At 37.7% G+C, this 27,980-nt stretch overlaps 1 protein-coding gene and 1 long non-coding RNA gene across 11 annotated transcripts in view; one reads left to right on the forward strand and one right to left on the reverse strand.

Moving 5' to 3' along the window:
- SBF2 (SET binding factor 2) overlaps positions 1-27,980 on the forward strand; it is a 500,875-nt gene that overhangs the window by 60,809 nt on the left and 412,086 nt on the right. For all 9 annotated transcript variants that reach the window (XM_072619459.1, XM_072619460.1, XM_072619461.1 and 6 more), the window contains one exon: positions 872-957. In XM_072619459.1, the coding sequence (XP_072475560.1) occupies positions 886-957 (72 nt within the window). In that variant the 5' untranslated portion in view covers positions 872-885. The remainder of the gene's footprint in view (positions 1-871; positions 958-27,980) is intronic.
- On the reverse strand, positions 18,947-27,452 carry LOC140510683 (uncharacterized). Of its 2 annotated transcripts, XR_011969337.1 has the most exons (4): positions 27,200-27,452; positions 20,006-20,077; positions 19,612-19,704; positions 18,947-19,413 (listed from the first exon to the last, which is right to left on the reverse strand). It is a non-coding gene; the product is annotated as an uncharacterized lncRNA (long non-coding RNA). The 2 variants fall into 2 exon arrangements; XR_011969336.1 differs by having other exon boundaries at positions 18,947-19,704.

The raw sequence follows: 27,980 nt of genomic DNA on the forward strand, positions 1-27,980 counted from the left end.
TGTTAGCCAATCTGATAGGTGTGATATGGTACCTCAGAGTTGTTTTAATTTGCATTTCTCTAACTATAGTAATTATGGGCATTTTTCGTAAGACTATAGAAACCTTTAATTTCTTCATCTGAAAGCTGCCACCAGCTCTACTCTTTAAGAAATTCTTCTCTTCAGCAGATTTTTGTGCCTCTTTTGCCCTTTGTCCTGTTCTGTTTTTTGAGGTGTTGTTTTCTAAAGTATTTTTTGTGCCTACTTTACCAAGCTGTTGATCCTTTTTTCATGATTTTCTTGTATCACTCTCACTTCTTTCCCCCTTTACTGCTCTTATTTGATTTTTTAAAATCCTTTTTGAGGTCTCCTAGGAATTCTTTTTGGGCTTGAAATGAATTTACATTTTTAGATCAATTTACATTTTTTTTCTTTGAGGCTTTGAATATTGCAGTTTTGACTTTGTTGTTCTGATGACTATGCTAGCTTCTTGTGATTCCTTTTGCTCTCCCAAGAATTCACCTACCATTTAATTAATGGTCTATTTTAGAATTTTATTGAGAATTAATGTCAGGGTCATTAATCTACAATTTTTGAAATGTACTTTTAAAATAATTTTTGAAAATTGAGACATTTGCACAAATCTGTTTTCTTAAGTCAAGGATTACTTGTAATTATAAAACTAATTATGTAATTAAACTTTTTTCAACAGCCTGTAAATAGTTATAGGAACCTGTAAAAGTGAGCTATGCATAAGCATGCTTAATAAATACTTACTGAATTGCTTGTTGAAAGTTACATAAGTGGTTTGTTGAATTGTTTTAAAAATAATTATTTTGCTAGCTGATATTTTACATTATAATTACAAATTTGCCTTGAATTTCTTTTACAGGGTCTGCAGAAGGAATGGGAAAAATAATTCAGAGATTTCCACAAAAGGATTGGGATGATACACCTTTTCCACAAGGAATCGAATTGGTAAGTTGTTGCTTTATCGCATTTTTTTCTTTAATGTCTCTATCATTACATCTAGTGTTAATTAATTTTATCTTTTAATTGTTCATGTTATTGTAATACTTCAAAAAATATATATGTGTATGTATTCTTTCTACAGATAAAGATTGCAACGTCTCCATGATGTGGTAGATACTCTTTCTAAGTAGTTGTGTTTCCACATTTCAGCAGCTAGCGGTTAACTTTCTGTTGGAGAGTCTGCTCATTTCAGGAGTTTGTTAGGACAGCAGCTCCTGAGTTCCTATTCCTTATTCTAAGTGTGGAACCTGTCAAACTTTGTGCTGCTCTAGAACAGTCTTTGAGAAACCTATGTCGTTTGCATATCAGAGGAAGCACTGGAGAAGAGATTTGTTGGAGGATACTCATAGTAATAATGATAAAAAATATGAAATAATTTGATTCAGAGTCTTCTTTTGCTGCCTTATTTTCATCAGTAATTTCCCTGTAGCAAATCATAAAGCATTATAAATTATTCCTGGTCCTTCTCTTTTTGAAACAAACTCTTCTTCCATCTCAACATTATTTGACTGTATTTGGATGCTATCTCCTCAACATTGGCAAGTTTACAGAAATACTAAATCTCAGCCTTAGAAGGGAACTTAGAGATTATCCCATCCAACCTATACCTGAACAACATTCCTCTCTACCGTTTACCTGACAAGTAGGCATTCACTTTCCAGTTGAGCTTTCCCCACAAAAAGGAAGCAAATTGTCCTATACTATAGCAGGCCATTCTGTACTGTCTCTGTAGAATTGTATGTGCCATGTTTTGGGAATGACTTTAATAATTTGGAGAATGTCCAGGAAGGAATAACAAGGAATATGAGGAGCTTCTAGATCTTGCTACATGAGGAGCTGTTTGTTGAAGCCCTAGGATTCTTTTGTCCTGAGAAGACAAGATTTTTTTGGTGGTGCATGATAGCTGTCTTCAGATGTTTGGAGGGTTTGCATATATGGTAGAAGAGGTTTGATAAGACTTATTCTTTTTGGCTCTCGAGACCAGAACTAAGAGCAGTGTGTAGAAATGAAAAAGAGGCAGATTTAAGCTTAATGTAAAGAAGAAATCCTAATACATAGTTATTCAGTAATGGAATGGGTTTCCTTAGGAGGTAGAAGGTTTTTCTTTATTGGAACGTTACAAAGGGGGTTGTGATGTAGATGACCAAACTCAGGTTCTCAGAGTTTGAAGGACCTTTAGGAGGCATCTGGTCCAATTCAATGCTTGAAAACAATTCCTTTTACACCATACCCCAAAACTGGTCATCCAGACCCCTGAGATTCCATTGAGTCTAAGGAAGTGACTAAAATGTCACTACTTTTTAGCCCCTAAGTCCCACTATTAGGTATGTACTCCAGAGAGTTTGTTTACAGACAGTAAAATCCCTTGTACACCAAAATAATCATAGCAGCACTCTTTTTGTGATAGCAAAGAACAAGAAACAAAGTATGTACCTATCAATTAAAAAAAATAAGTAAACAAACTGTAGTATATTAATGTAATAGAATATTACTGGGGAATAAGACATGACAAATGAGAAAAATTCAGAGAATTATAGAATAATATATGTGAACTAATGTGAGACAAATAGGACCAGGAAAACAATCTATATAATGACAATGACAGTGTAAATGGAAAGAACAGAAAAAGTGAAACTAGATACCAGATATATTATAATGACTAATAGTAGCCCTGAATAAGAGGTGAGAAAATGTATTTCCCTCTTCTTTTTGTAGAGATGTGGAACTAAGGGGGTAGAATATTTCACATATTTTCAGACACAGTTGTGTTGGTTGGTTCTACTGAACTTCTTTCCCCTTTTAAACCTTTTTTTGGTAGAGGCAGAAGAAGTTACATAGGTGAAAATGAGGATGAGGTGAAATGAAAACTCAATAAAATTAAATTTTACAAAAAGAAAAATGGTAGAGTATACTGGAGAATGATTTTTGATTTGTGCTCTTCTGATTGGTTTTCTTTTTCCTTCTTGTTCCCAAACCTTCTTTACTTTTCTGCCATGGCATAATACACAAGCAGTAAGCACAGTTTAATAGTCTGCCATTTCATATTGTCTAACTTACCCTTCTTTATCTTTGCATGTAACTCCTTCCTAGCCTGTGACTTTCTGAGCCTTGTTGGAGTATAGAAAATGTGTGTTGCTATGCTCAATTTTTGAAATCTGACCAAAGCATCTATAGCTGTACTCAGTGCCCCAAAGGGTCACCTTCAATTCTAGCTGTAGTGGCATGGAACACTTGACATATGATACATACCACATAATGAAATAATCAGTGTTGTTTTTCTTTAGAAACTGCTGTGCTAATGTATTAGAAGTTTTCCTTTTAGCCGCTCAGCCTGTCAGGAGTTGGGGATATTTGCTGCTGGGGAAGGGTAGTGAAGGAAGAGTCACTGAAGTTGAGCTATCTATAATTAGACAAAACCCTTCCACAATCGATAATTTTTACTAATGCAGGATTACATGAAACCTGAGCTCTGTAAATATTAGCTAATTGCTGTCATACTTATAGGAGGTCAGGAATTTGGGGTTCTACTTTTGGCTATTCCATCAACTAGTTATATGACTCAGGAGACATGTCAAAGGCTCAAAAGATTTAAAGTTGAAAGGCACTTTTTGGTTCATATAGTTCAGGGTTTTCTAATTTACTTTGTTTCATGGACCCTTTTGGCAATATGGTGAAGCTTATAGATCCCCAGAATAATATTTTAAAATACGTAAAGCAAAAGTAATAGGACTGCAAAGGAACCCAGTTACTTTGAATAGTTATCAAAATATTACAAAAATGTTCATGGACCCTAAATTATGAATCCATGCTCTAATCCAATTTTACAAATGAAGAAACAGAGGCCCAGAAAAATCAGTTACCTCTGGAGAAAACATTTTCCCTCTCTGGGTCTCAGTTTCCTCAATCTATATATAGTATGAAGGATTTTGATTAAATGATCCATAGTCTATTCTGCATCTAACACTGTGATTATGAAATATCTTATTTATTTTTTTAAAATTTGCTTTTTTTGATGTTGATTTTTCTATAATTTATCTAACAATCTAAATTATCTGGCATCTGTTGTCAAAATAATGTCATTTTTAATCACTAAAGTTATTGAAACCCCAATTTCTCAACTAAATGAGTTATTTATTGCTAAATGTTGTGTGCCTGCCTGACTGCAAATACTATCCTGTGTAAGGCCTTTATTAATTTGAGGGTTTCTTCTTTTCTGAATATTCTTTGAAATAATAGATATATCTATAGAGTACTATATAATCTTTTGTTTCTTGCACAGACCCTCTCAGTTCCTGTGAGGGCTGAGACTGTTGTTTGTGTCTATGCTTGTATCCCCAGCATGTAGCACAGTACCTTTAAATGCTTATTCACTGAGTTTTGGTTAGAGTCTAGATCTAGAATTGGAAAAGAACACAGGAAGTAGTAGTCCAGTTCCTACTCACATCTTAAAACCCATCTTCAGTATTGATAGCAAGCGATTCTGCAGCCTGTGTGTAAGGACTTTCAGGAGGAGGATGCTTGGTGCTCCCAGCAGCATCCCATTCCATTTGTGATAATTCTAACAAGTAGCTTTTCCAGACTTTGAAATGAAGCATGTTTCCTTTTGGTTCAGTTTTGACCCCCTTCCATCAGGAAAAACAAATCACCTTTCTTCCTGGAATTCCAAACTTTCTAACATTTGATGATTGCTGTCATATCTCTTTCAAGCTAAACAGCTTCAGTTCCTGAAGAGTTTATATTTGGGGGTAATAAGGATACACTGGAATTTATTGAATAGTTGAGTGACATAGTCAGAGGTGCATTTGGAATATTACTGTCAACTGAGTGGAGGATATATTGGAGAGGTGAGAGACTTGAGGCAAGGGAAGCAATTGGGGGCTTTTATATAGATCAGGCAAGAGGTAATGGAGGTCTGAACTGAGCTGGGGCCCATGTGAATGAAAAGAAAGGGACGTATATGAGAGATGTGGAGGTAGAACTGACAAGATTTGGCAGTAGATTGGATATGGAGGATGAGGATGGAGGATGTTGTTGTCCAGTCATTCAGTTGGGTCTGACTCTTGGTGACCCATGTACCAATGTCCATGGGGCTTTCTTGGCCAAGAGACTGGAGTGCTTTGCCATTTCCTTCTCCAGTTGAGGGAGAGTGAAAAGTGGAAAATGATATTTAAACATGTTGTTAACCCAAATGACTAGAAAGGTGATGGTGCCTTCAGCAGTAATAAGTAAATTCATAAGAGGAGTGGGTTTGGGAGAAAAGATAATGAGTTTGATCTTGGATATGTTGAGTTTGAGAAGCTCATCAGTATTCTTGTTTAAAGTGTCTGGCAGGCAAAGATTTAGACTTCAGTGTCTAAGGTCCTTTACAGCTCTGAATATATGATCCATAGACCTGTCATGTTTTAGATATCTAGTGCTGTCCTTGGTCTCCGGAAATAGTGTGTTATTTGAAGAATGGGATGGCAGGGCTGTGGCCTACTTCACTCTGGACAGTGTGTATTTCTAGGACCCTAGTGCTGGTTGCCAAATAATAGATGCTATATCTGTTGAATTGAATTGAAGCCTTCTCTTTCATAACCTTTAACCTATTTGCTCATTCAAAGAAGATCCAGTGTAGAATTTTAAATTTCCGTGCCCCAAAAGAAATTCTCTCATTCACTAGCTAGTGAAATTCTGTCCTTTAGAATCAGGATTTTTTTTTGTTACTAAAATAGATATTTCACATGGAAAAACAGCACTTAATGTTATTATTAATCGCTTATACCTTAGTAGGAATGAAGGCTCTGTTAATAGCTGTTGTAATGGGGAAGAAGAACTTGTGTGAACTTCTGCCTAAAGGGGAAGTCTAGGTAACACTTTAACAGTTTTCCCTACAGTCAGCCCTTGCATTCAAATAATTTCAGTAGGTTGAAATTATTTTTAAATGACACTGCCTCCTCTCCATATAGTACATACCCAGTGTTAAAAAATTCAGTATTAGATGTAAATTATATCAGTTATCTGTAGTTAAACTGTAAGGTCCAATATGAAATAGCATGGTGAGACAGCATTTTTGTCCTATCACCTACCTGCCAGGGATAGACGCTGTGTCTGTCCCCAAGGAGCTAATAAGGGGAAACAATGAAAACATACAGGGAGCAGTGGTGTAAGGAAGGTGTTTTGGTACAGGAAGTCACAAAGCTGGACATGGGGACATAGCCAGTAGGGTTATCGATTGATCATCAGCTTTTTGGGGAAAGTTGGGTTGTAGTTGTTAGTAGTGTTGACTTGATTACTGCTGATTGTTGCTTCTCTGTATTGGTAGAAGGATTTTTCCTTAGTAGGAATTCTCTATACCAGTGAAATCACAGATACTGACCAAAAATCTACCTTGAAATATGAAGGTGATAGATCTTTTTCAGACATCTGGAATATTGTGTTCTTTTCTCAACATCATGTTTTAGGAAGGAACTTGAAAATCTGGAGAGGAGGACCCATTGGAGGGCAATCAGAAGTCAAATTTATATCATATGAGGAATGGTTGAAGGAACTAGGAATAGTTAGCCTATAAAACAAAAGACAGGGTGGGAAGGGAGAGGTGATGTAGTATCTGGAAAATGATGGAGAATATCTGTCAAATACTTGAAAGGCTCTGGATTGACTAGATGACCATAAGATCCTTTCCGACTCTGAAATTCTGTGATTCTGAAGAGAAATGATTTTTAGGCTTTCAAGTTCTAAATTTAACTTTTTAATTTGCCATTTTCCCCCATAGTAATTACCTTATTCTTTTGCTTTAGTTGTCCCTTACCAAGAAGTGGTGAACTTTAATTTGGTTGGATTTTAAAAATAAAAGTATGAAAATAAGCTTAGCCTTACATAATGACTGCTCTTCCAATTTGAAGTTATTTTTATTTTTTGTATATTTTAGTCATACAAGGAAACCACAGACAGCCATACAAATAAATTTGAGTTAATTTTAGGGTCAGCATTCAAAGAACAGTAGAAGAATAGTATTGCAGAGTCATTCTATGGCTTGTAATCTATTTCTGGACTATGGCAACAAATGTTTTCTGGGGCCAGGTCTTGAAGCATCAGCAAAATATTGTTGTTTTACCATTAGTTAGTGTGTAGATGTCTTGAGCTCTGAGACCTTTTCTGAACCCAGCAGTTCTTCTCAGTGTGATGGGGGGAAGGGAGAAAGGAGGTGATAAGGACTTAATGAGTTAGAGGGTAAGTTGCAGGCCTCTCCTGGACTATTTTAACTAGAGTATAACTGAACACCCTGGCTACTCAGTGTTCCATGATGCTAGAACTCCATGGAATAGATACACTTTAGTCAGAGCAGAACAAGAGAACCTGCTGGTTTTTTTTTTTTTATCACTACCAGTCTTATTACTTTAAAATATCACACATTCATGTTATATATTTGAAGTTTTATAATCCAGTTTGTCAAAGATTCATTGTCTCCTGTGTAGATATAAAGCACTGAGCTAGGAGCTAAAGGAATTTTGAAGTCTGGATAAGACAGTCTTGTCCTCATGGAACTTATAGTTTTGTAGAATGTGACACAAAATCATAATAGATAATATTTTTACAGGACTTTAGTACTTGAAAAACTCATTCTCCCTAAAACTCTATGATGTAGGGAGTGTAAAGTGTTATTATCTCCATTTTACAGACACCTAAATTAAGGCTCTAGTACTGGAGAGGGTGGTCAGGAGTCAGTATCTTCAGAGTACTACAAGGTTATTAAAGGTTTCTGAGACTACAAGGATATTAAAGGAACACGAGAGGAAGAGGTCTAATACAAAGGCCATTGTGTTAAAAAAAAAAAAAAACAACCAGAATGAGGGTTCCACAAAATGGAAAAGGTGGATAGAGTTGGATTGAGTTGATATGAAGGGGCATAAGGAACTAGGCAGTGGTAACCAGGAATGGTGACAGCCTTGTTCTAGGCAATCACGAACTTAGAATTACAGAGATTGCCATACTTTTTTCCAGTAGCAATGGTGAAGTTGATTTGATCGTTATTCCTTGAGCAACATTTGGAATGTCAAAGATAGAGGCATTCTTTGCTGCCTAGGCTCTAATGTCCCTGATGGAATGAAGCTTAAATTGGGGTCGGCTAGGAGGGTTGAGGTGAAGTTTGACTTGCCTTTCAGCTAGAAGTTTAGACAGCTGTGACCCAGACAAATCTGGAAGTGTACTGGATGGGGAGGACAGGATCTCTAGAGGTCCTGAGAATTGTTGCTCCAGGCAGTAGGAGGTAGGCAGAGATAGGATAAAGGCTAGGTTGTGGTGGTATAGCTGAATGGAATTTGGAAGCAGCTGAATGATCAGACTCAGAGTTGATCATTAATGAATCAGTATCATCTTGGGAAAGGCCTCTGGCTCAGGGTTCTATTCTTGGCCCTATGTAGCTCAGTATTTTTATCAGTGACTTGGACGAAAGTACAAAAGCACACTTGCCAAATTTGCAGATGAGAATTACCTTGGTTTGTAATCTTAGGGTCATCCTTAATTCCTTCCTTTCATGCAACATGTCTGATCTGTTGTCAGTTCTTGTTACTTGTACCATGAAAGCACCTCCTATTTCCTCTCCACTTAGATAGCTATCACTCTAGTTCATGCCCTCATCCCCTCCCGCCTCTACTATAACTATAACCTTCAACTTGGTCTTCCTGCCTCAAGTCTCTCACTGCTCCAATCCATCTTCCACCCAGCTGCCAAAGTCACCCTACTCAATACCCTCCAGTGACTCCTCATAACCTCCTGCATTTAATATAAAGTCTTCTATTTGGCACATAAAGCTCTTTATAACCTAGGCCCTTCCTTCTTTTCCTATCCTCTTACATGTTACCCCTCTCTATACACTCAAACTGCACTGTCCTGCTTACTGTTCCTTGGAATCTCCCTTCTCTGGGCCTTTGCACTGGCTGGATCTCTTGCCTGAAATGCTTTCCTTCATCACCTTCATCTTGTAATTTTCCAGTCAGGTCCTCAGCTATTGGTGAATAACTTCTCATGCATTCTGTATGTCTTGCATGTACATAATTATTTTCATTTTCATTTTCATATATTCCATTACTATGTGATTTCTTATAAGGCAGGGACTATTTTTTCCATTCTTTGTATTTCCATGGAATGTGTCTGGAATGAGGAACGGTTTAACAAATTCTTTTTGATTGGTTTCCTCATCTGTAAAATGAAGGGTTTGGATGAGATGATCCCCAATATCCAGATCTAAATCGGTGATTCTATGAGGAGAGGACTTTAGGCTTCTTATTACCTACTTCAGTGAGTAGGAGTAAGATTCATACTGTTTGTGAATTGAATTGAACTATATTGGTTAGTTAATGGGTGGCAATGAGAGAGACATTTCCTAGGATTGCAGATTTAGAGCTGGAACTTTAGAGGCCATGAAGTCCAGTCCCACCATTTTACAGTGGGGGGAACTGATCCCTAGAAAGAGTAAGTGACTTGCCCAAAGTCACATTTCTGGGAACCCAAGTCTTCCTTATTCCAGGTTCATTGTCATAGCCTCTTGGCCATGCTGCCTCTTATTTCAGATCAGTATAAGGAAGAAATTTTTAACAATTAGTTATCCCACAATACAGTGGGGTGTTCTAAAAGTAGTAAAGTTCCTATGTTTTGCAGTGTTTAGGCAGAAGTTGGAAAGAATTTTTTTCCTGGGGTGTCACAAATTCCAATTGTCAGTTACATAACTTTGAACAAATCACTTTACCCCTCTAGGCTTGAGTTTTCTCATTTGTAAAATGTAGTTGGACTAAATGACATCTACGGTTCCTTCTGGTGAAAGAATTACTGTACTGGTTACAAGATTAGAGTAGGTGACTGCCAAGGTATCTTCAAATTCTTTTTTGTTCCTGTAACTCTACTTGATTATTTCTTTAAATAGAAAAAAATCCCTTTAGTGAGGATAGATTTCCCTTATTTTGTGTGGCCATTTTCAGCAGGCCTCTACTTTTTCATTTAAGTAGATATTGAACTGTGAATAAATTCTTAGATTCTATTAAATCATTACAATGATTTATAACCGCTGTGAAAAGTGAGATAGAGAGCAGGAAATTCCCTTTATATTTTAGTGTATTACGTTGCAATAAGATGTGGGTTACTAAGTGATACTGAAAATCAGATTTTGATTAGCCTTTTAAAATTTTTTTAAAAAAGCTTATGAATTGCATGACTTAGCATTTTAAATTCCCAGATGAACACATTTGGTGTTCTGTTCTGTCAGGCATGAGATTTGGGGCAGGAAATTCTTTGAATTACTTTTGAGACCCCACTCTGTTGTTGGTTCTTTTTTTTTCTCCACTTAATAGTATTTTTTTTCCCTGTTACATGTAGATAGTTTTCAACATTCACCTTTACAAGATTTTGAGTTCCAAATTTTTCTCCTTCCCTTCTCAATACAGCAAGTAATCTGATATAGGCTATATATGTACAATTATATTAATAATATTTTCACATTAGTCATGTTGTGAAAGAAGAATCAGACAAAAGGGGAAAACCATGAGAAAGAAAAAATGAAAAAACAGAAAAATAGTGTATTTTGATCTGCATTCAGATCCATAGTTCTCTTTCTGGAGGTGGTGCTTAAGATTTTCTTATCATGAGCATTTTCTATCATGAGTCTTTTAGAATTGTCTTGGATCATTGTATTGCTGAGAAGAGTCAGTGAACAGTGTTGCAGTTATTCTGTACAGTGTTCTCCTGGTTCCGCTCACCTCACTCAGCATCAGTTCGTGTGGGTCGTGCCAGGTTTTTCTGCAGTCTGTCTGCTCTTTGTTTCTTATGGAACAATAGTATTCCATTACATTCATGTACTACAACTTGTTCAGCCATTCCACAGTTGATGGACATTCCCTTGATTTCCAGTTCTTGGACATCACAAAAAGAGCTTCTGTAAATATTTTTGTACATGTAGATCCTTTCCTCTTTTTTATGATCTATTTGGGATACAGACCTAGTGGTGGTATTACTAGATCAAAGGGTATGCACAGTTTTATAGCCTTCTGGGCATAGTTCCAAATTACTCTCCAGAATGGTTGGATCAGTTCACAATTCCACCAGCAATGTTAGTATTCCAATTTTCCCATGTTCCCCATCATTTATCATTTTTCTTTTCTGTCATATTAGCCAATCTGACATGTGTGATGTGGTACCTCAGAGTTCTGTTCTTGGTTCTTACATAAATTGACTAGATATTATCAGATTTTGATAATTATTTTTACAAGTGAAGTAACATTAGGTATCTAATGTTGGTATATTTCTTAATTGTCACAGTTCATCTTTTTTGATACCTTGTCTTAGAAAGTAGTGTTCCAACATCCAGTGTAGTATATGATGGATACTTGTAAAAGAATGAAGTGTTTGAATTTTATTTTTGTGAAAGGCAATAACAATAAATCACACTTCTTTAGTGTATGACAGTTTACAAAGTGCCTTTTTTCATAGCAATCTTTTTTAGAGAGGATAATGTTAAGTTGTACCCTCCTTTTACTTCCACTTGTTGTCCGAGGCTTATGAAAGTTAAGTAACTTGCCTACAATAATAAATATGGAGGATCAGATCTGGGACTCAAGTCTTCTGGTTTAGTTTTTGTGTTCTCTCTCCCACTTCGGGGGTGGGGTAAGGGGGAGCCATTGCACTCTGCTGCCTCTCAATACTAGATAGCCTTAGGGGAAAAATCTTTGAAGAGTCAAGTAGCCTCTGCTACAATGGACAGCACTAACCTCAGAGTCTGAGGATTTGGATTCAGATTTCTTCTCTGACATTTACTATGTATTTGACCTTGGAAGTTACCTCCCCCCTCTGGACCTCAGTCTAGTCATTTATTGTAAAATGAAGGGGCTGAATTAGATGGTTTTTTTGTTGTATTATCCTGGGATTTTATGGTAGGCTACAGGTAGGAAAGACATGTTGTAATAGAATACTAAGGTGAAAGTCATTTTCAAATGTCTACATCTACACGTGTGGTACAGTTTGGTTCTTTTTTCATCATGGACTTATTTCATTCCGTCAGCTTCTCTTGTATAAGTTCTCAGATTGCTTTGCATCTTGGCTACAATTGATTATATTTATTTCATGATAGAAAATTACAGATAACTTGCAGATAAATTTTCTTAAGTATTGCTCAGAATGTTTTCCATACTGAAAGCTGAATTATATGTAATTATACTTAAAACAGAGGCTCCTCAATTGTACTGGTCTCTCAGTTCATCTGTGCCAAATCTCCTAGGTGATGGTGTATATATGTATGTATGTGTATGTGTGTATGTATGTATAATTTTGCTTTTAAACTGAATTGATCATTTATTTTTGATGCCTTTTATTGACATCTTGTAATAATAATAATAATAATGCTTTTCTTCTCATTATTTGTTATTTTGAGTTAGTTCTGTGAGTGATAGGTAGTTTTAATCCCTCAAAATAATTTTTGGATGGAAAAAGTTGTAGAGCTGTTGACTTAAATCTTATTCTACTATAGATGTTTTTCTTGTGTAATGTTGTGATATAGGGAATAGTTTTCAGTCACATTAATATAAGACTCTTTGAGCAAGTGACTTTTTTTCTAGAACTGTGATTTTATTTGTAGAGGGAGCTCTGACATTATTCTTCCAACAGTGCAGACTGGTCCCTGCTTTCTAGACAGTTGTTTAGGGGAACTTTGAGGTTAATTGTCTTGCTGTTGTCTTGACTTGCCTTGATAATCATGTAGTATGTCTCAGTGGCAGAACTTGAACTCAAATTTTTGACAGTTCTTTGAACCAAATATGATCTTCAAGAAAAAAGATTTACTATTATTTATAACAGTGATCTAATGATAACATTCCCCAAATTATGATGTTTCATCATTGTGATCAATAAAGAATTGATAAAGAACCTATATACATATGATACTGTGCTAGGCTTTATATAGTCCCAGTGAAAACCATAGGGATCTATGAGTGTAGGTATCATTATTCTGGATCAGATCTGTGATCCAAGGAGTAGGTAATCTAGGACAGATTTGTTCTTCTGGACATCAGCCTTAAAGGTTATATCCTTTGTACATCCTAATTTTTATCCATGAAACTCATTGGACTCTCCTCTACTCAGCCATAATATGGGCCTCATCATATTTGAATGCAGTTTAAGGTAGAAAAGAGATTAGCTTTCTTCTACTTCAAGTCAGTAGACATTTACAAAATACCTGCTATGTGTAAGTGCTCTATACTGGGAATACAAAAATTTTGTTTTATTTTATTTTTTGTCATACAACTGTATGTTATTTAGTTTATTGCAAATACTAGTGAACAGTGGTCAGTAAATAGTTTTATAGTCTTTTAAAAAAAATAAGACAAAGCCAATGTGGGAAACTTGGAGTTTTCTTTTTCTGTTGTGTCCTTCTTTTTGCTTCTAAATCTTTCAACAAAGTGAATGTTCACACAGGCATTACTTCGAAGACTTGGCATTCATAAAATTTCTTTCTAGTGTGATTCCTTTGATGCTGAGTAAGTTCTTTATTCTTGAGGAAGGCTTTCCCATAAACATTACATTCTTTAGGTCCAATAAGAATTCTCAGATGTCAAATGAGTCCCATCATCTGGCAGAAGGTAGGTAATGCAAAAATTTTAAAAAGATATGGTCCATCCTTGTTATTAAGGAAACGTATTTTGATGTTGGTGGGGGTATAAGAATATATTTTATGTGTGCTGATAAATAGGATAGAAAGTAGTGTGGTAGGGCTGTAGGAGAAAACCAGATAAGGTGCTCCAGGAATCAAAGCAAAATGTTTTCCATTAAGGGAATCATGAAAGGCTTCACGGGGGAAATCGGTTCTACATTTGACCCCCAAGGTCAGAAGTAGGGGCCATGGGTGGAAGTTGTGGGGACACAGATTCAGATTTGTTATAAGGAGAAATTTCCTAACATAGCTGTCTGGAAAGTGGAGAAGACTGGTTTAGGAGGTGATAAATGTCCGCTCATTGGAGGTTTTCAGATAGAGGGAGGATAACTGCTTATTGAAGTGTTGTTGAGGGAATGTAAATGTGGTCATACTTTTATGGATTTAGAACCCCAAGGAATCTTGAAGTCAGTCAATAGAGACATATTCTTAAGTACTTACTTTTACCTGCCAGGCGCTGTGCTAGATGCTGGTGATCCAAAGACAAAGGAAAAATAGTCCCTGCTCTTGCAGAGCTCATTATGATGATGTCTCCATTCTAGTATACACAACATGCACACAGAGGTGTATACAAGATACCCAAGGAGACAGGACCAGGATCTAGGGTTAGAATCGAGCGCATTTAGCCAAGGCTTCACAGATTGTCAATGGCAGATTTGAGATGCAGACTCAAGTCTTCTAACACCAAATATATTAAGTGCCCTTTCTGTTGAACTATATTCCTTCCTCTATGTATTGGATTTAGGTGATCTCTGAGGTCTCTTCCAATACCGAGTTTCAGTGATCTCAAACTTCTGTTTTCTCCCTTTCTGACTACCATCGCATTACTTAACCATGATTTGTCCTCCCAAAGTTAACAGACACTTTGGAGACAAGTCCAAAATATACCTCACTATGGATCCTTTCTCCAAAATCCCAAAGAAGTAGTCTTTCTATCTCTGCTTGAAGACCTCCAGTAATCTGAACTTCCAGACCTTATGAAGCAACAAGTTTGCCTTTAGATAGTTCTTGTTAGGGTTCTTGTACTTATGCTAAACTTTAAACTTCTTCTTTGCAATTTTCATTCATTGCTCCTGGTTCTGCCTTCATGGACCAAGTAGAACAAACCAAATACTATTCTCTTGATGGCTCTTCAAAAACTTTGGAGACAGCTATTGTATCTCCGCTAAGTCTTCTCTTTTTCTGGCTCTAGTTCTTTAAAGCATTCCTAATGTGACATAATCATGAGGCCTTCAGTATCCTTTATAACAGGGTTCTGGTCACTTTATAGCTTATCAGTATCCTTCCTTAAATGTGGCACCCAGAAATTACTTTGACCAAGGCACAGGACAGTCGGACTCTCACCCTCCTAGTCCTAGACACTAGGTCTCTCTTAATTCAGTGTAAGAGTTCACTAACTGTTTTTTGGCTGCCATATCACATTCTTGACCCATAGTGAACTCATGGTCCACTCCCCCCATCTTTTCCAAATGAACTGCTCTTTAACCACATCATCTCCATCTTGTACTTACAAAGCAAATTTTTGGAATTCAGATGTAAAACTTTACATTTATCCTAATTAAAATTAATACAATATACAATTCAATTCAGCAGACATTTATTAAGTGCCTGCTGTTTTCAAGGCACTTATATGGACAAAAAGATATAAGAACAAAAATTCAATAGTTCTTGCATATTCTGCTGAGGAGTGTGATAGATGGTAAATAGATGGGACCTAAGACAAGGCATTTGAATGTGGGGGAGTAAACATTAGCATCTGGGGAAATTGGGTTAGTCTTCATGGACTTTCATGGTGGTATCTGAACTGAGACTTGAAGGAAGATAAGGATTGTACATAGTGGCTCTTAGGCAGAAAATGTATTCCAGGTATGGTTCATGCTAATGCAGTGCAGGACATTCAGTGTGAAACTTGGGTCCCAGCTAGGTTCAATTTGGATGGAATGTAGACTTTGTGAAGGGAAACAATTAAGGGTGTTGTAGTCATCATAGCATTAAACACTTACTTTGTGCCAGGCATTGTGCTAAGCACTGGGGGTGCAAAAAAGGGCAAAAGCAATCCCTGCCCTCAAGGAGCTTACATTGTAATGAGGGAGACAGCATTCAAACAATTACGGACGTAGAAAATATGTACAGAGTAAATAGAAGTTAATCTCAAAGGGAAGGTACTAGTAAGAAGAGGACTGAGAAATGCCTCCTGCAGAAGGTAGGATTTGAATTGAGGCTTGAGGGAAAATCCAGTAGATGAAAGTAAGGAGGGAGAGCATTCAGGGATGGGGAACAGAGAAGAACCAGTGAAAAGGGACAGAGTTGGAAGATTCTGTGCAAAGAACAGCACAGGATCAGCAGAGGAAAAGAAAATTGGTTAGATAGGAAAGGTCCAGGTTGTGAAGGGCTTTAAATGCTAAAGCAGATTTTATATTTGATCATAGAGAGTGACTGTAGTTTATTTAGTAGGGCGATATCATGGTCAGACCTGCATTCTGGGAGCAGAGTGGAGAATGGACTGCAGTGGAGAGGTGGGGAGACCAACCAGGAGGCTATTGCAGTAGTCTGGGTGTGAGGTGATGAGGGCCTACATCAGAGTGGAGGCTTTGGAGGATGACGACGTGGAGGAGAGATGTTGTGAAGGTGACAGGACTCAGCAATAAACTGGGTGGAGTAAATGAGAATGAGTCTCTGACAATACTGGATAACCAGGAGGATAGTGTCTTGGCAGTAGCAGGAAGGTTAGGAAGAGAGGAAGATTTTGGGAGAAAGCTAGTGATATCTCATTAGGACATGTCTATGTGACATCTAGCTTGAGACATCCAGTAGGTGATCTGCCTTTGAGATAAGGCTGGAAAAGTAGATTGTATAGGACCTTAAATGCCAGTTTATATTTTCTCTTAGAGGCAAGGAGTGACATAATCATGCCTCTACCTTAGGTTAAACATTTTGGCAACTATGTGGATGATGGGTTGGACTGGGAAGAGACTTGAAAGCAGGGAGACTGATGAACTATTTAAAAAATTCACAGATGAGAGGTCACTGTTGTCAGTGTGACTGTAAAGAAGAGGACATGTAGGAGAGATGTGTGGAGGTAGAATCCTTGAGATTTGATGACTCAGTGGATATGGAAGTTGATGAAAAGGGCAAGCCTGGCCCATACATTATGCATCTGGGTGACTGAGAAGACAGTGGTGTCTTCAACATACTGTTAGGAAGGGCAGGGAGTGATGGGGTTCGGGGTAGAAGGAGAGGGAAAGATGAGTCCTGGTTGGATATGTTGAGTCTGAGATGTTGATGAAGCACGTAGACAGATGTCTGGTGGGCAACTGGTGATTTTGAATAGAAGTGCAGCAGAGAGCTTAAGCTGGTTATATTTTGATTTTGGAGTCATCAAGATAGAAATGCTGATTGACTCTTTGGTTGCTGCTGAGATCGCCATTAAAGTAGAGAATGTCAGGAATGAAAGAGGAAGGAAGAAAACAAGCATTTATTAAACACCTACTTTGTGCCCTGCACTATGCGAAGTGCTTTACAAATATGCTCTCATTTGATCCTCAAAACAATTCCAAGAGGCAGCTGCAATTTTTAGCCTTGTTTTACATTTAAGAAATCTGAGATAAACAGAGGCTAAGCGATTTGCCTAGGCAGGAAGTGTCTGAGTGTTTGAATTCAGGTCTTTTTGACTCCCTTGGCCACCTTGCTGCCGTTAGAGATTGGAGGGATGGCAACAGTCTCAAACTACTTGTTACACTTATTGAAATCTTGGTTTATGTCTTCCTTTGCTGAACTAGGATAACATTTATTTGAAAACTCATTTCTTTTCTGTCTTATAATTTGACTTTTTCATGTAGGTATCTTAGCATCTTCCTTGAGTCCAGATTTTGTATTTTGTATTTTACATATCCTTTAGCAGTTAGACAGTGTCAGACCCTGAGTGAGTACTCCATAAACTTGATAGACAAGTGAAATTTGCACCTAGTTTCTTTGTCATTTCTCTGATATATATGCATTATTGCTAATGTGTTGAGAGTCTCACTGTTAAGATATAACCCCTTTTGGAAGACAAGGGATGTTTATGTCATATGAATATACTACCCTTGTATACTTGTTAAATATTTTTTTAAAACGTCCTTTTGATAATTTAAAGTTATTTTCTTAAAGTGTGTTTAAGGTCAGAGAAACAGCTGTGAAAATCACTCTTCTGTTGCTTCACAACATGGTCTTTGTGGGTCTTCCAATTTTTATATACTCAGAAGATGAGCCAAAATAAGCATTCCTGGCTACTGTCAGTGTGGAGTGAATCTAGCTATGGAATAATATCATATATTTATATCTTCTTAATCTTCTTACAATTTATATTCACATATTTTTAATGGTTCATTAAAAATACATGCAGAATAGCTTAAAAATAGTGTAAAGAAAAAGTCTGTATTTTATCTTTCCTAAGGTCAACACCCTATTAAAATTTGATAGCTATATGTAAAATTGTGAGTGTTTGCTAGGGTTGTGCTGGATTTGCTGTCAGGAGGACCCAAGTTTAAGTCCTGCCAAAGATCCCTCCTAGCTCCTCTGTCTCTGAACTCTGCCTTATTCATTGCTATTTCCCCATTAGGCTGGTTTCCCTCTTAGTCTGTGTGTTCTCTAGCTTCTCAGGCTTCCTTCAAGACTGGGCTGAAATCTGACCTACTGCAAGAAACCTGTTCCAGTCCCTTACAGTGCTCATGCCTTGCCTCCGAGTGGAGTGCCTTTCCTCCAATTTACCCTGTCTATATCTTGCTTTCACATAGTAGTTTGCATGTTTTCCATAGTTTCCATTACAGTGCGAGCTCCTTGAGAATAGGACTGTTTTTGCCCTTTTTTGTATCCCCAAGGCCTAGGACAGTGCCTGGCACGTAATAAGCTCTTATTTATACACCTTTTGTATTGTCGTTTACCCTCAGTAAGTAACTTAACATCTCTCAGACTCAATTTCCTCATCTGTAAAATAAGGTTAATAATAACAAAATTCACTAGGTTTGTTGCAAGGACCAAATGAGATAATCCATGTAAAGTTATTTACAAACCTTAAAGTGTTATATTAACGTTAGCCTTTATTATTCTAAAAATCACAGTAGAGTATTTGTATGCACTGAAATATAAGGGCAATTAATTGATAGAACTGTCCTTAGAATTTTAGAGAATGTGACTTGGCAAACATTTATTCAACACCCATTGGGTAGAAAGAACTGGCTAAGTGCTGGGAACGCTCCAAATGTAAATAACAGACATCTCTTGCTCTTTTTTGAGTTGATTTTCTAGGAGAATGATAACACATACACGGATAACTATGGTAATACTTTATGCTTATATTTGCTCATGCTGGTAGTGCAGCTACATTGCTTCTTTAGGCAGTTTTCAGAAGAGTCTGCTAATTTGGTTACAAATTTATTTGAACAAATTATTGTACCTGCAGTGTGGCAAAAGCATATGAAATTTTATTTATGAGATGTTGACTTTGGAGATTCATTGGTAGTCAGGTGATTCTGAGGTTTTGATCTCAGGGGAATGAAACGGCACAGTTCAGGGGAGTTAAAGACATTTTGGTCAGGGCTGACAGAAGTAAAATACAGAGTAAAGAATTACCATTTTAATTCTCCGGAATTTCTTCTTATATTTTTCTTTTTTGGATCCAGACCAGTAAATTCATCAGTTAAGGGAACTTCCAGAATGGGAACTCCTTCCATTAATTCAGATCAGCTCTTCTGTAGATGAGTCAGTCAGAAATAATTGCATGGGACAGTGAGAAGCTAAGTCAATAAATCAGCTACAATTTTTAAAAAATATACTAGATATAAGGAATTGGGGATACAAAGACAAAAGAGATGGCATGTATGTACAAGTACAGACAGATAAATGCAAGGTAGTTTTGGGAGGAGAGCACTAACAGTTGGGGGACTTACGAAAGGCTTTGGGTAGAAGATGGTGGTCAGGAGGAAGTGCATTGGCAAGGCAACCAGCCTGTTTAAAGTCTTGGAGATGGGTGATGAAATGGGCTGTTGGAGGAATAGTAAGAAGGCCATTTGATTGGATCATGAAGAGGAGTAATGTATAGTCAGTCTAAACCTGAAAAGGTAGGTTGAAGTTAGGCAGTAAAGGGCTTAAAATGCTAAACGGAGGAGTTTGTATTTGACCCTAGAGTTGATTGGGAACTCCTGGCATTTGCTTAGGGGAGTGATGGTCTGATGGTCTGTGAATAGCTCAGAGGTGGAGATGCCACCACCTTGGATTCTTTTTCTACAGTATAGGAAATATTGGCATAGAATACCAGGGGCATCAGTAGTAATAACAACTTACATAATGCTTTATGGTTCACCAAGCTCTTTAGTGCAGTATCTCATTCGATCATCATAACCATTCCACGGTAAGCTGTAGAGACACATATGTAGAGACATACATTTATGTTCCTCATGAGCAGAAAGAGACAGAGCATTTGAATGACTTGTCTAAGATAATATAGTAAATGACAGAGCAAAGATATGAACTTACATTTTTTGACTTAGACCATAACACATCACAGCTATCCCTACCAATGGGAAATTGAGAGGATTCTAGTTACATCTTGATTTATGATTCAAGTTTTTCTAGTTACTATATCTCTGTCTTTTCTGATTCAGTCTTTTTCTTCTTAAAGTCGAATTTTGAGAGTTCTTATGGGTTTGAATTTGAGAGTAATTGACCTTTTAATACTGCAGTTTAAATATTAAACTTTCTCCCAGAAATGTTTTTCCCCTAATTTTTAAAGATCAAAATAGCTACGATTTCATAAAAATATTTTTTCCAGTACGTCCAGTACGTTAACTACAATTGTTCCTAGGTTCAACTTAGTAGCCTGCAATTCAAAGCAACAACTTGTTTTATTGGATATATGGAAACTTTTCTGAAAATGTGTTGTTTGTGGAAGATAGGTTTTTCTGTTGCTGGTTACAGAGGTAATTGAGGTTCCATAAAGATATTAGGTCTTGTAGCGTACTCACAGGGATATTATATGTTGAGTCCCTATAAAATCTTTAATAATCTCTCATTCAATCCAGTCATTGAACTAGGGCATCATTGTTACTACGTGAATGTAATATATTCAAATCATTGTTTACCTAGGATATTAGCACTATATTTTAAGGACTTTTATGAGACTTGAACCATTAAGGAATATAGTTACCTCCTGCTTTTACCTGCTAAAAAGGTATTTACCTTTTTTAATGACCAAAAGCTTACCAGCATGTTTAATGAAGTATGGTGGCCTCTAGTGGTATGTATGTTGATATGAGAATCATTAGTATTACTGGGCACAGAATTTTTGAGTGAGAAGTACATTGACAAAATGATTTTAGGAGGTTTAAATGTAATGAAAGGAAAGTTCTTTTTTGTGTGACTTTTGTTCTGGAAATGGAAATCTTTCACAGTCCTGACAGAAATATTTTGTGGTAGATGGTCAAACCTGCTGACCTTTCATCACACTGAATCACAGAATGTCTTAGTTGGAAGGGACCTCAGACATCATTTAGTCAGATCTGTGCCTGAATTAGGAATGCCTTCTACAACATATGCAAAAAATGGTTATTTATCATTATTGATTTGAAGATGTCTAATAAGAGGTAACCCACCATGCTCTAGGCAGTCCATTTCACTTTTGCATAGCTCTTTTAGGAAGTTTGCTTGCATTAAGCTTCAATTTTCAGCTTCCATCTCCTTCCGCCAGCTCTTTCTGGGGTAAGAAGAATGAGTTTATCATCTCTTTTATATGAGAGCCCCTTAATTGCTTTTATTTACTTTTCACATCATAGGATAATAGATAGGGGCTGGATGTGACTCAGAGGTCATCTACTCCAAGCTCCTAGTTTCTTAGACGAGGATATTGAAGCCCAGAAAGGTTAATGGACATCCGTGAGGTCTCATGGGCAGAAAACAGCAGAGCTGGAATTCTTATCCATGGCCCCCAAATCCAGCGTTTTCTTCAGAACACCACAATCACCTGAAATCTTCTTGTCTCCAGACTAAAGTTCTCCACTTCCTCCACCTGTCTTTCTGTGTTATGATATTGAAGTCCTTTGCCACCTAGGCATTTTTCACTGCATACTCTTCAGTTTACCAGTGTTCTTCCAAAATTTTTACACACAGAACTGAACCTAATATTCCAGTTATATTCTGACCAAATTAAAAGGAGGTGCAATAATCACCGCTTTATTCCTGGAAGCTATGCCTTTCTGAACAGAGTCAAGGTAACATGTGCTTTCTAGCTACCATATCACTTTTGACTCCTGTTGACCTTGTAGTCACCTAAAAACCTGAGATCTTTTCCCCAGGACCAGCTTCCTAGTTGCTACATCTATCCCCACATTGTACTTCTGAAGCTAATTTGTTTTACCCAAGTCTAAGACTTCATATTAATCCTTGTTGAATTTCATCTAAATGAATTTGGCTTAATGTTCTAAATCTGTCACAGTTAGTCAATAACTATTAATATATCCAAAACTGAACTTAGTGTCTTTTCCCTATATGCTTTCCCCTTCCAAATTTCCCTCTTACTGTTGACGGCATCATTATCCTTCCAGTGCTCCAGGCTGACAACCTAGGTGTCATCTTTGGTTCTTCAGTACCTCTGTGGCCAAGGCTTGTAGATTTCACCTTTGCAACATCTCTCAAATACACTCCCTTCTCTCCTTTAATAGAGCCACCACCTTGGCATAAGTCCTCATCTCTTCACATTTGGATTGTCGCAATATCCTACTAGTTGGTCTGTGTGCCCCAAGGTTGGTTCCCCTTCCACTCCCCACTCCCAATCGATTCTCTATTCAGCCACCAAAGTGATTTTCCTAAAGCAAAAGTCCAACTGTGTCACCCTACTTCCCTTAACTTAGTGGCTCCCTGTCATGTCCAAGATCAAATGCAGAAATAAGGCCCTTCACAACATAGCACCCCCAATTACACTTATTCCCACCCCCATCCCACTTTGACCCAGTTACACTGGCCTTCTTTCTCTTCCTAGAACAAGATACTCCATTTCTCAGCTCTGGGCATTTTCTCTGGTTGACCCCCTTACCTGGTCTCATCTCCTCCTTCTGACTTCCTTCAGGTCCCAGCTAACATTCTACCTTCTACAGGAAGCTTTTCACAACCTTTTAATTCATGTGTTTTCCCTCTGTTGTTTATTTCCTACTTATCCTATATTTACATATGTCAGTGTGTTGTCTTTTGCATTAGATTGTGAGCTCCTCAAGGGCAGGAACTGTCTTTTGCCTTTCTTTGTATCTCTGGCTCTTGGCACAGTGCCTGGCATTTGTAAGTACTTAATAAATACTTATTGATTTACTAACTAAAAATTTACTAACTTGTAAAGTAACAGGGTCTGAATTTGAACCTAGGTGTCCTGGCTCCCAGTGCAGTGCTCTTTCCATTATACAGTGTTGCTTAATCCTTAGTCCCTGAATGCTATAGTCATCCGTACCTCTTCAAATCCCTCTGATACTTGCTGTGTGACTGTAACTCTGGCTGCTGAGCTACTGTTTAATCATGTGCTGTTTTGGTGGAGGCAGTTCCTATACTCCAGCTATTTGTCTGTTTTCAGTGACAACTTACTTTTTAATTCTGATTATAGGAGCTGTAATATAAATATTTGTGCGTATATGACATGAGCATATGTGGATATAGCTGGTATTTTCATTGAATAAGAAGGACTATGTTGAATCTCTCCTTACATTTTTTTCACTAAGAAAAAAATTTTTGAACTCTACTTCCTGGTATGAAACATACCTGGAAAATGCCTAGCCACACTGAAAAATTAGCTATAATTTCAGCAGTTCTTACCTGATTATTTGTTTGTAAATAAGCAACACAACCAGTTAACCTGTTGCTGCTTGTCAAGTTTTTAAAGGGAGGTATTTTTGATTCTACTAAAGCACACAGTAACAGAAGACTAACCCCTCCCAAATATCATGTTGTATTAGCAAAAAGGTCTTTAATATGAGATAGTGATGGGCACTCATTTCTTGACCTAAATCATTTCAAATTGCATGTGAAATGAATTCTTTTTGAGAATTTTGTGTAACCCAGTGGGTCACCCACAGTGTATGTGGAATCATTTGAATATAAGGCAGTTTCTCACATCTGCACCTATAGGATGCAAGGAGAGCAAGAACGGGTAGTGATACGTACAGTCAGACACCTGTAATTTGCTGTTGAGTCAAGTGAGTACAAGCACAAAAATGCCATTCTATTTCTAAACTAATCCGCAACCTGAGTAATTATTTCACTGATACTAGGTGTTCAGCTTTGAGCCTATAAGGAAAAGCATATTCTGTGCACCTTGTGACACTAAGGGCAGTTTTGTTGATGGTGAGCAGGTATTCCGGAGGATGAAAAGAGATTAGGATTTATCCTTGTAATAGAATTTCTAGCCATAGGCATGGTTTTTAGATTAACAGATGAATTGGCTTTTTAGAGGTTAGAAACTGACCCACAAGCTTGCTTTGTCCTGTAAGCGTCTCTGTTGTTGGATAACGGCCCCCTTTATTTATTTGCTCATATATTTATTTGATCTACTTCACAAGAATTAGTATTCCAAGGTCAGTAGGCAAATTTAAGGCTCTGTCACAGGCCCTAATGGGAATTGGTCTGTAGACCTTTTATTAGAATGAATTTAGACATATAGCATATAATCGTGTTTGTTACAGTACCAGTTATGGTCTTCAGTTTTTCAGAGTAATTAGGTCAGCAGTACATATTTTCTCAGCTTGAAGCCCTGTATTCTGTATCCCTGAGGCTTTGTATTTTTCCTTAACATGTGGTAGCCTTAAAGTAAGTTTAAAAGTAGCAGCTTTCAAAGAAGCTTTAGTAAGCTAAAATTCCAGTTATTGTTATATGCCAAATGTGTATGGCACATAGAATCATAAGATCTTAGTTTGAAGGACCCTTGAAATGTCATACCTGAAATGTGATCCAAATGGCTGATAAGTGGTTGATTACCTAGATGCATTTTTATTCAAAACGTACTACTGTTTAAGGCACTTATTGACTGCCCCTTCAAGTGCCTTTTCACCAAAGTGAAATTAAAATTAATTGATACTTATCAGAATGCTTGAAAAAACAGTAAAAGTCCTGCTGAATGGATAATGAAACATACTCCCTTCTCATTGCAGAAAATAGGGCCTACCAGATCAGAGTATTGTACCAACTGCCTGAATTTCGATTTTGGAAATAAAATTGAATTTAAATGCAAAAAAACCCCACACATTTTGGATATATTATCTCATTGAAGTAAGTGCTATTATTCTCATTTTAAAGATGTAGAAACTGAGGCACTTAGTTAAGTGACCTGACTTAAATTAAACCAGCAGCTAATTGTCTGAGGTAGGATTTCAACTCAGGTCTTCATGATTCCAGACCTAGAGCTTATCTGTTGTGTTACACTTTCTCTCAACTACAGTCGATATGATTATAGGATCATGGACTTAGAACTAGAGGAGACCTTCTGGTCAACACTACTATGCAGATGAGACAGAGGTTAAGTGACATTTTCAAAGTTATAAAAATAGTAGGTAAATGAGGCAGGATATGAACTCAGGTATTCTGACCGCAAAGTCAGTGCTTTTCCCACTTTAATAGAAAAGTTATAGGTAAAGCAGAAATTTTACGTTGAGTCTATCTTCCCCTTACATATTTTGTAGTATTAGAAAGTTGATTTTCACTAATCATTTCGATTACATCTCTAATGTCTTTCTCCAACCGTGACACCTGACCTTTTTCATAGTCTTTATTAACTATCACAGAACAGCTCCTCTCAGCGTCAAAGACGTCTGAACTAGAGCTCATCATCGCTTCTAACTGGCTACTTTTCTCAACAGTCACATTATCCAGTATGTCACTGAGTTCTGTCACTTTTCCCCTTAAAATATTTCTTGCCTTCACCCTTCTGTGTTTCCTTAATCTAAGCTCTTATCATCTTGTGCCTGGATTATTTTGGGGACAGACTGTTAGCTTCCTCCACTCTTCTCCTCATCTCATCTTTTCTACACGCAGCTATAGAATTCATTTTCATAAAGCATGGCTTTTGTGGTATTATTCTCTGTTCAGGAACCTGCATTCTTCTACTGTAAGTTACCCAGACTTCTGACATGAAACTTTCTCGAATGTTAGTAAGGTCGCCAACCAGAATACCTCTACATTCTCTCACTGTCTGACTCCATTCCTTCTTTATGGAAGCTCATTCAGTATTTTTATTTCTAGGATTTATATCTATTATTTTTCCTATAATTATCTAAGTTTAGCTCAGCAAGAGGAATTGATAAAAATGATCAACTTTTCTTTTTCAATAAGATGTTTTCTCTTTGGGATTGATATCAAAGTAATAACTTTGTGTTCACAGTATTTTAGAGAATTGTGGATTTATCTTGAAAATCAGAATGCAGTCAAGAAGATGGTAATTGGTCTATCCAAAACAACCAACACATTTGTCATTTCATTTACACAACATTGACTTTGCTGTGATATAGTTATTATAAAATTGGTGGTGACAATAGCTGTTTTCTTAATATATAGTAATGTTGTAATATGGATGCTTAATTGTGTTTTTCCAATGAGATATTTCACTTTATCTTCCATTTTTCCATTCTTCTTGCTTTGTTCTGTGATTTCTTGCTTTCTCATAAAGTCCTAAGCCTCCATCTGTGCCATTCTAATTTTGAAAGAACTATTTTCTTCAGTGAGCTTTTGAATTTCCTTTTCTATTTGGCTAATTCTGCTTTTGAAAGCATTCTTCTCCTCATTGGCTTTTTGAACCTCTTTTGCCAATTGAGTTAGGCTAGTTTTCAAGGTGTTAATTTCTTCAACATTTTTTTGGGTCTCCTTTAGCAGGGAGCTGATTTGCTGTTCATGCTTTGACTTCATGTCTCTCATTTCTCTTCCCAGCTTTTCCTCCACCTCTCTAACTTGATTTTCAAAATTCTTTTTGAGCTCTTCCATGGCCTGAGCCCATTGGGTGGGCTGGGACACAGAAGCCTTGATTTCTGTGTCTTTGCCTGATGGTAAGCATTGTTCTTCCTCATCAGAAAGGAAGGGAGGAAATGCCTGTTCACCAAGAAAGTAACCTTCTATAGTCTTATTTCTTTTCCCTTTTCTGGGCATTTTCCCAGCCAGTGACTTGACCTCTGAGTATTTTCCTCACACCCACCTCGCCTCCTGATACTCCCAGCCAGCATTTGGGGTCTGAGATTCAAATGCTGCTTCCAGCCTCAGGGCTTTGGGCGGGGGCAGGGCTGCTGTTCAGTGTGAGATTAAGTTCAGATGCTCAGGTTGGGGCAGGGCCGCCTCTCAGGCTCAGTTCCCTCAGGGAGTTTATGCACAGACCTTAAACAATGGATCCAGGCTCCTGTCTGCATGGGGAGCCCCGGTCTGCTGCTGCCCCTCAGCTTCTGTCTCCCGAGGGGGCCAGAGCCATGGGGGCACCCCACTCCCCCCTCGACCCGCCAAAGAGACTCTCTCACCGACCCCTGTCACCTGTGGGTGGAGGGACTTGTGCGGCCGCTGGAGATCCCATCCCTGAAGCCCACTCGGATCTGTTCCTCTCGGTGCCGTGGCCGCAGCAGGGCTGTACTCAGCTCCCAGTCCCGGCGCCCAGTCCGCAGCGCAAAGGACCTTTTGCGAGAGGTTTGCAGGTCTCTCCGGAACAGAAATCTCCCTCGCTCCAATGTTCTGTGGCCTCTCAGTGCAGAATTTGCCGTGAGTTACGTCTTTGTAGTTGTTCTATGGGTTGTGGGTTCGGAGCTATGTGTATGTGCATCTTTCTACTCCGCCCGCCATCTTGGCTCCGCCCCCTGGATGCTTAATTGTGACGTGGACATGACATCTAGGCTCTTGAGTGGTGTGTTTTTAGAGCATTCTCAGGTTTTACCAAGCTGGAAAGTCTTTGTGTTTAGGCTTGGCAATTGACTGTGTAGCTATCATCTGAGAATCAACCTAGCTAAATTCGGAGATGTTCATCTCTAGATTGGGTGTAGGTGATGAATTTTTTGGCCATAACTTTAAACTTAGTTGTAGAGGAATCAGCATTGGTGGAGGGAGTACTTACATCAATGAAACCACAGATCCTTGAAATATTGAAGTTTCTTAAACACTGTAAAGGAGAGATCCAAAAATTTAGGGTGGCTTTATAAATTCATAAAAATATTATTCAAGTAAAATCCTAGCAACACCCCTATCCCCAAATGAGAACAGATTGTTCTTCAAAACTAAATATACAAGTAAACATGAGGGCAGTTGCACTTATTTCTTTAGCCTA

This window comes from Notamacropus eugenii, chromosome 6 (genome assembly GCF_028372415.1).
Source record: "Notamacropus eugenii isolate mMacEug1 chromosome 6, mMacEug1.pri_v2, whole genome shotgun sequence".
NCBI lineage: Eukaryota > Metazoa > Chordata > Mammalia > Diprotodontia > Macropodidae > Notamacropus > Notamacropus eugenii.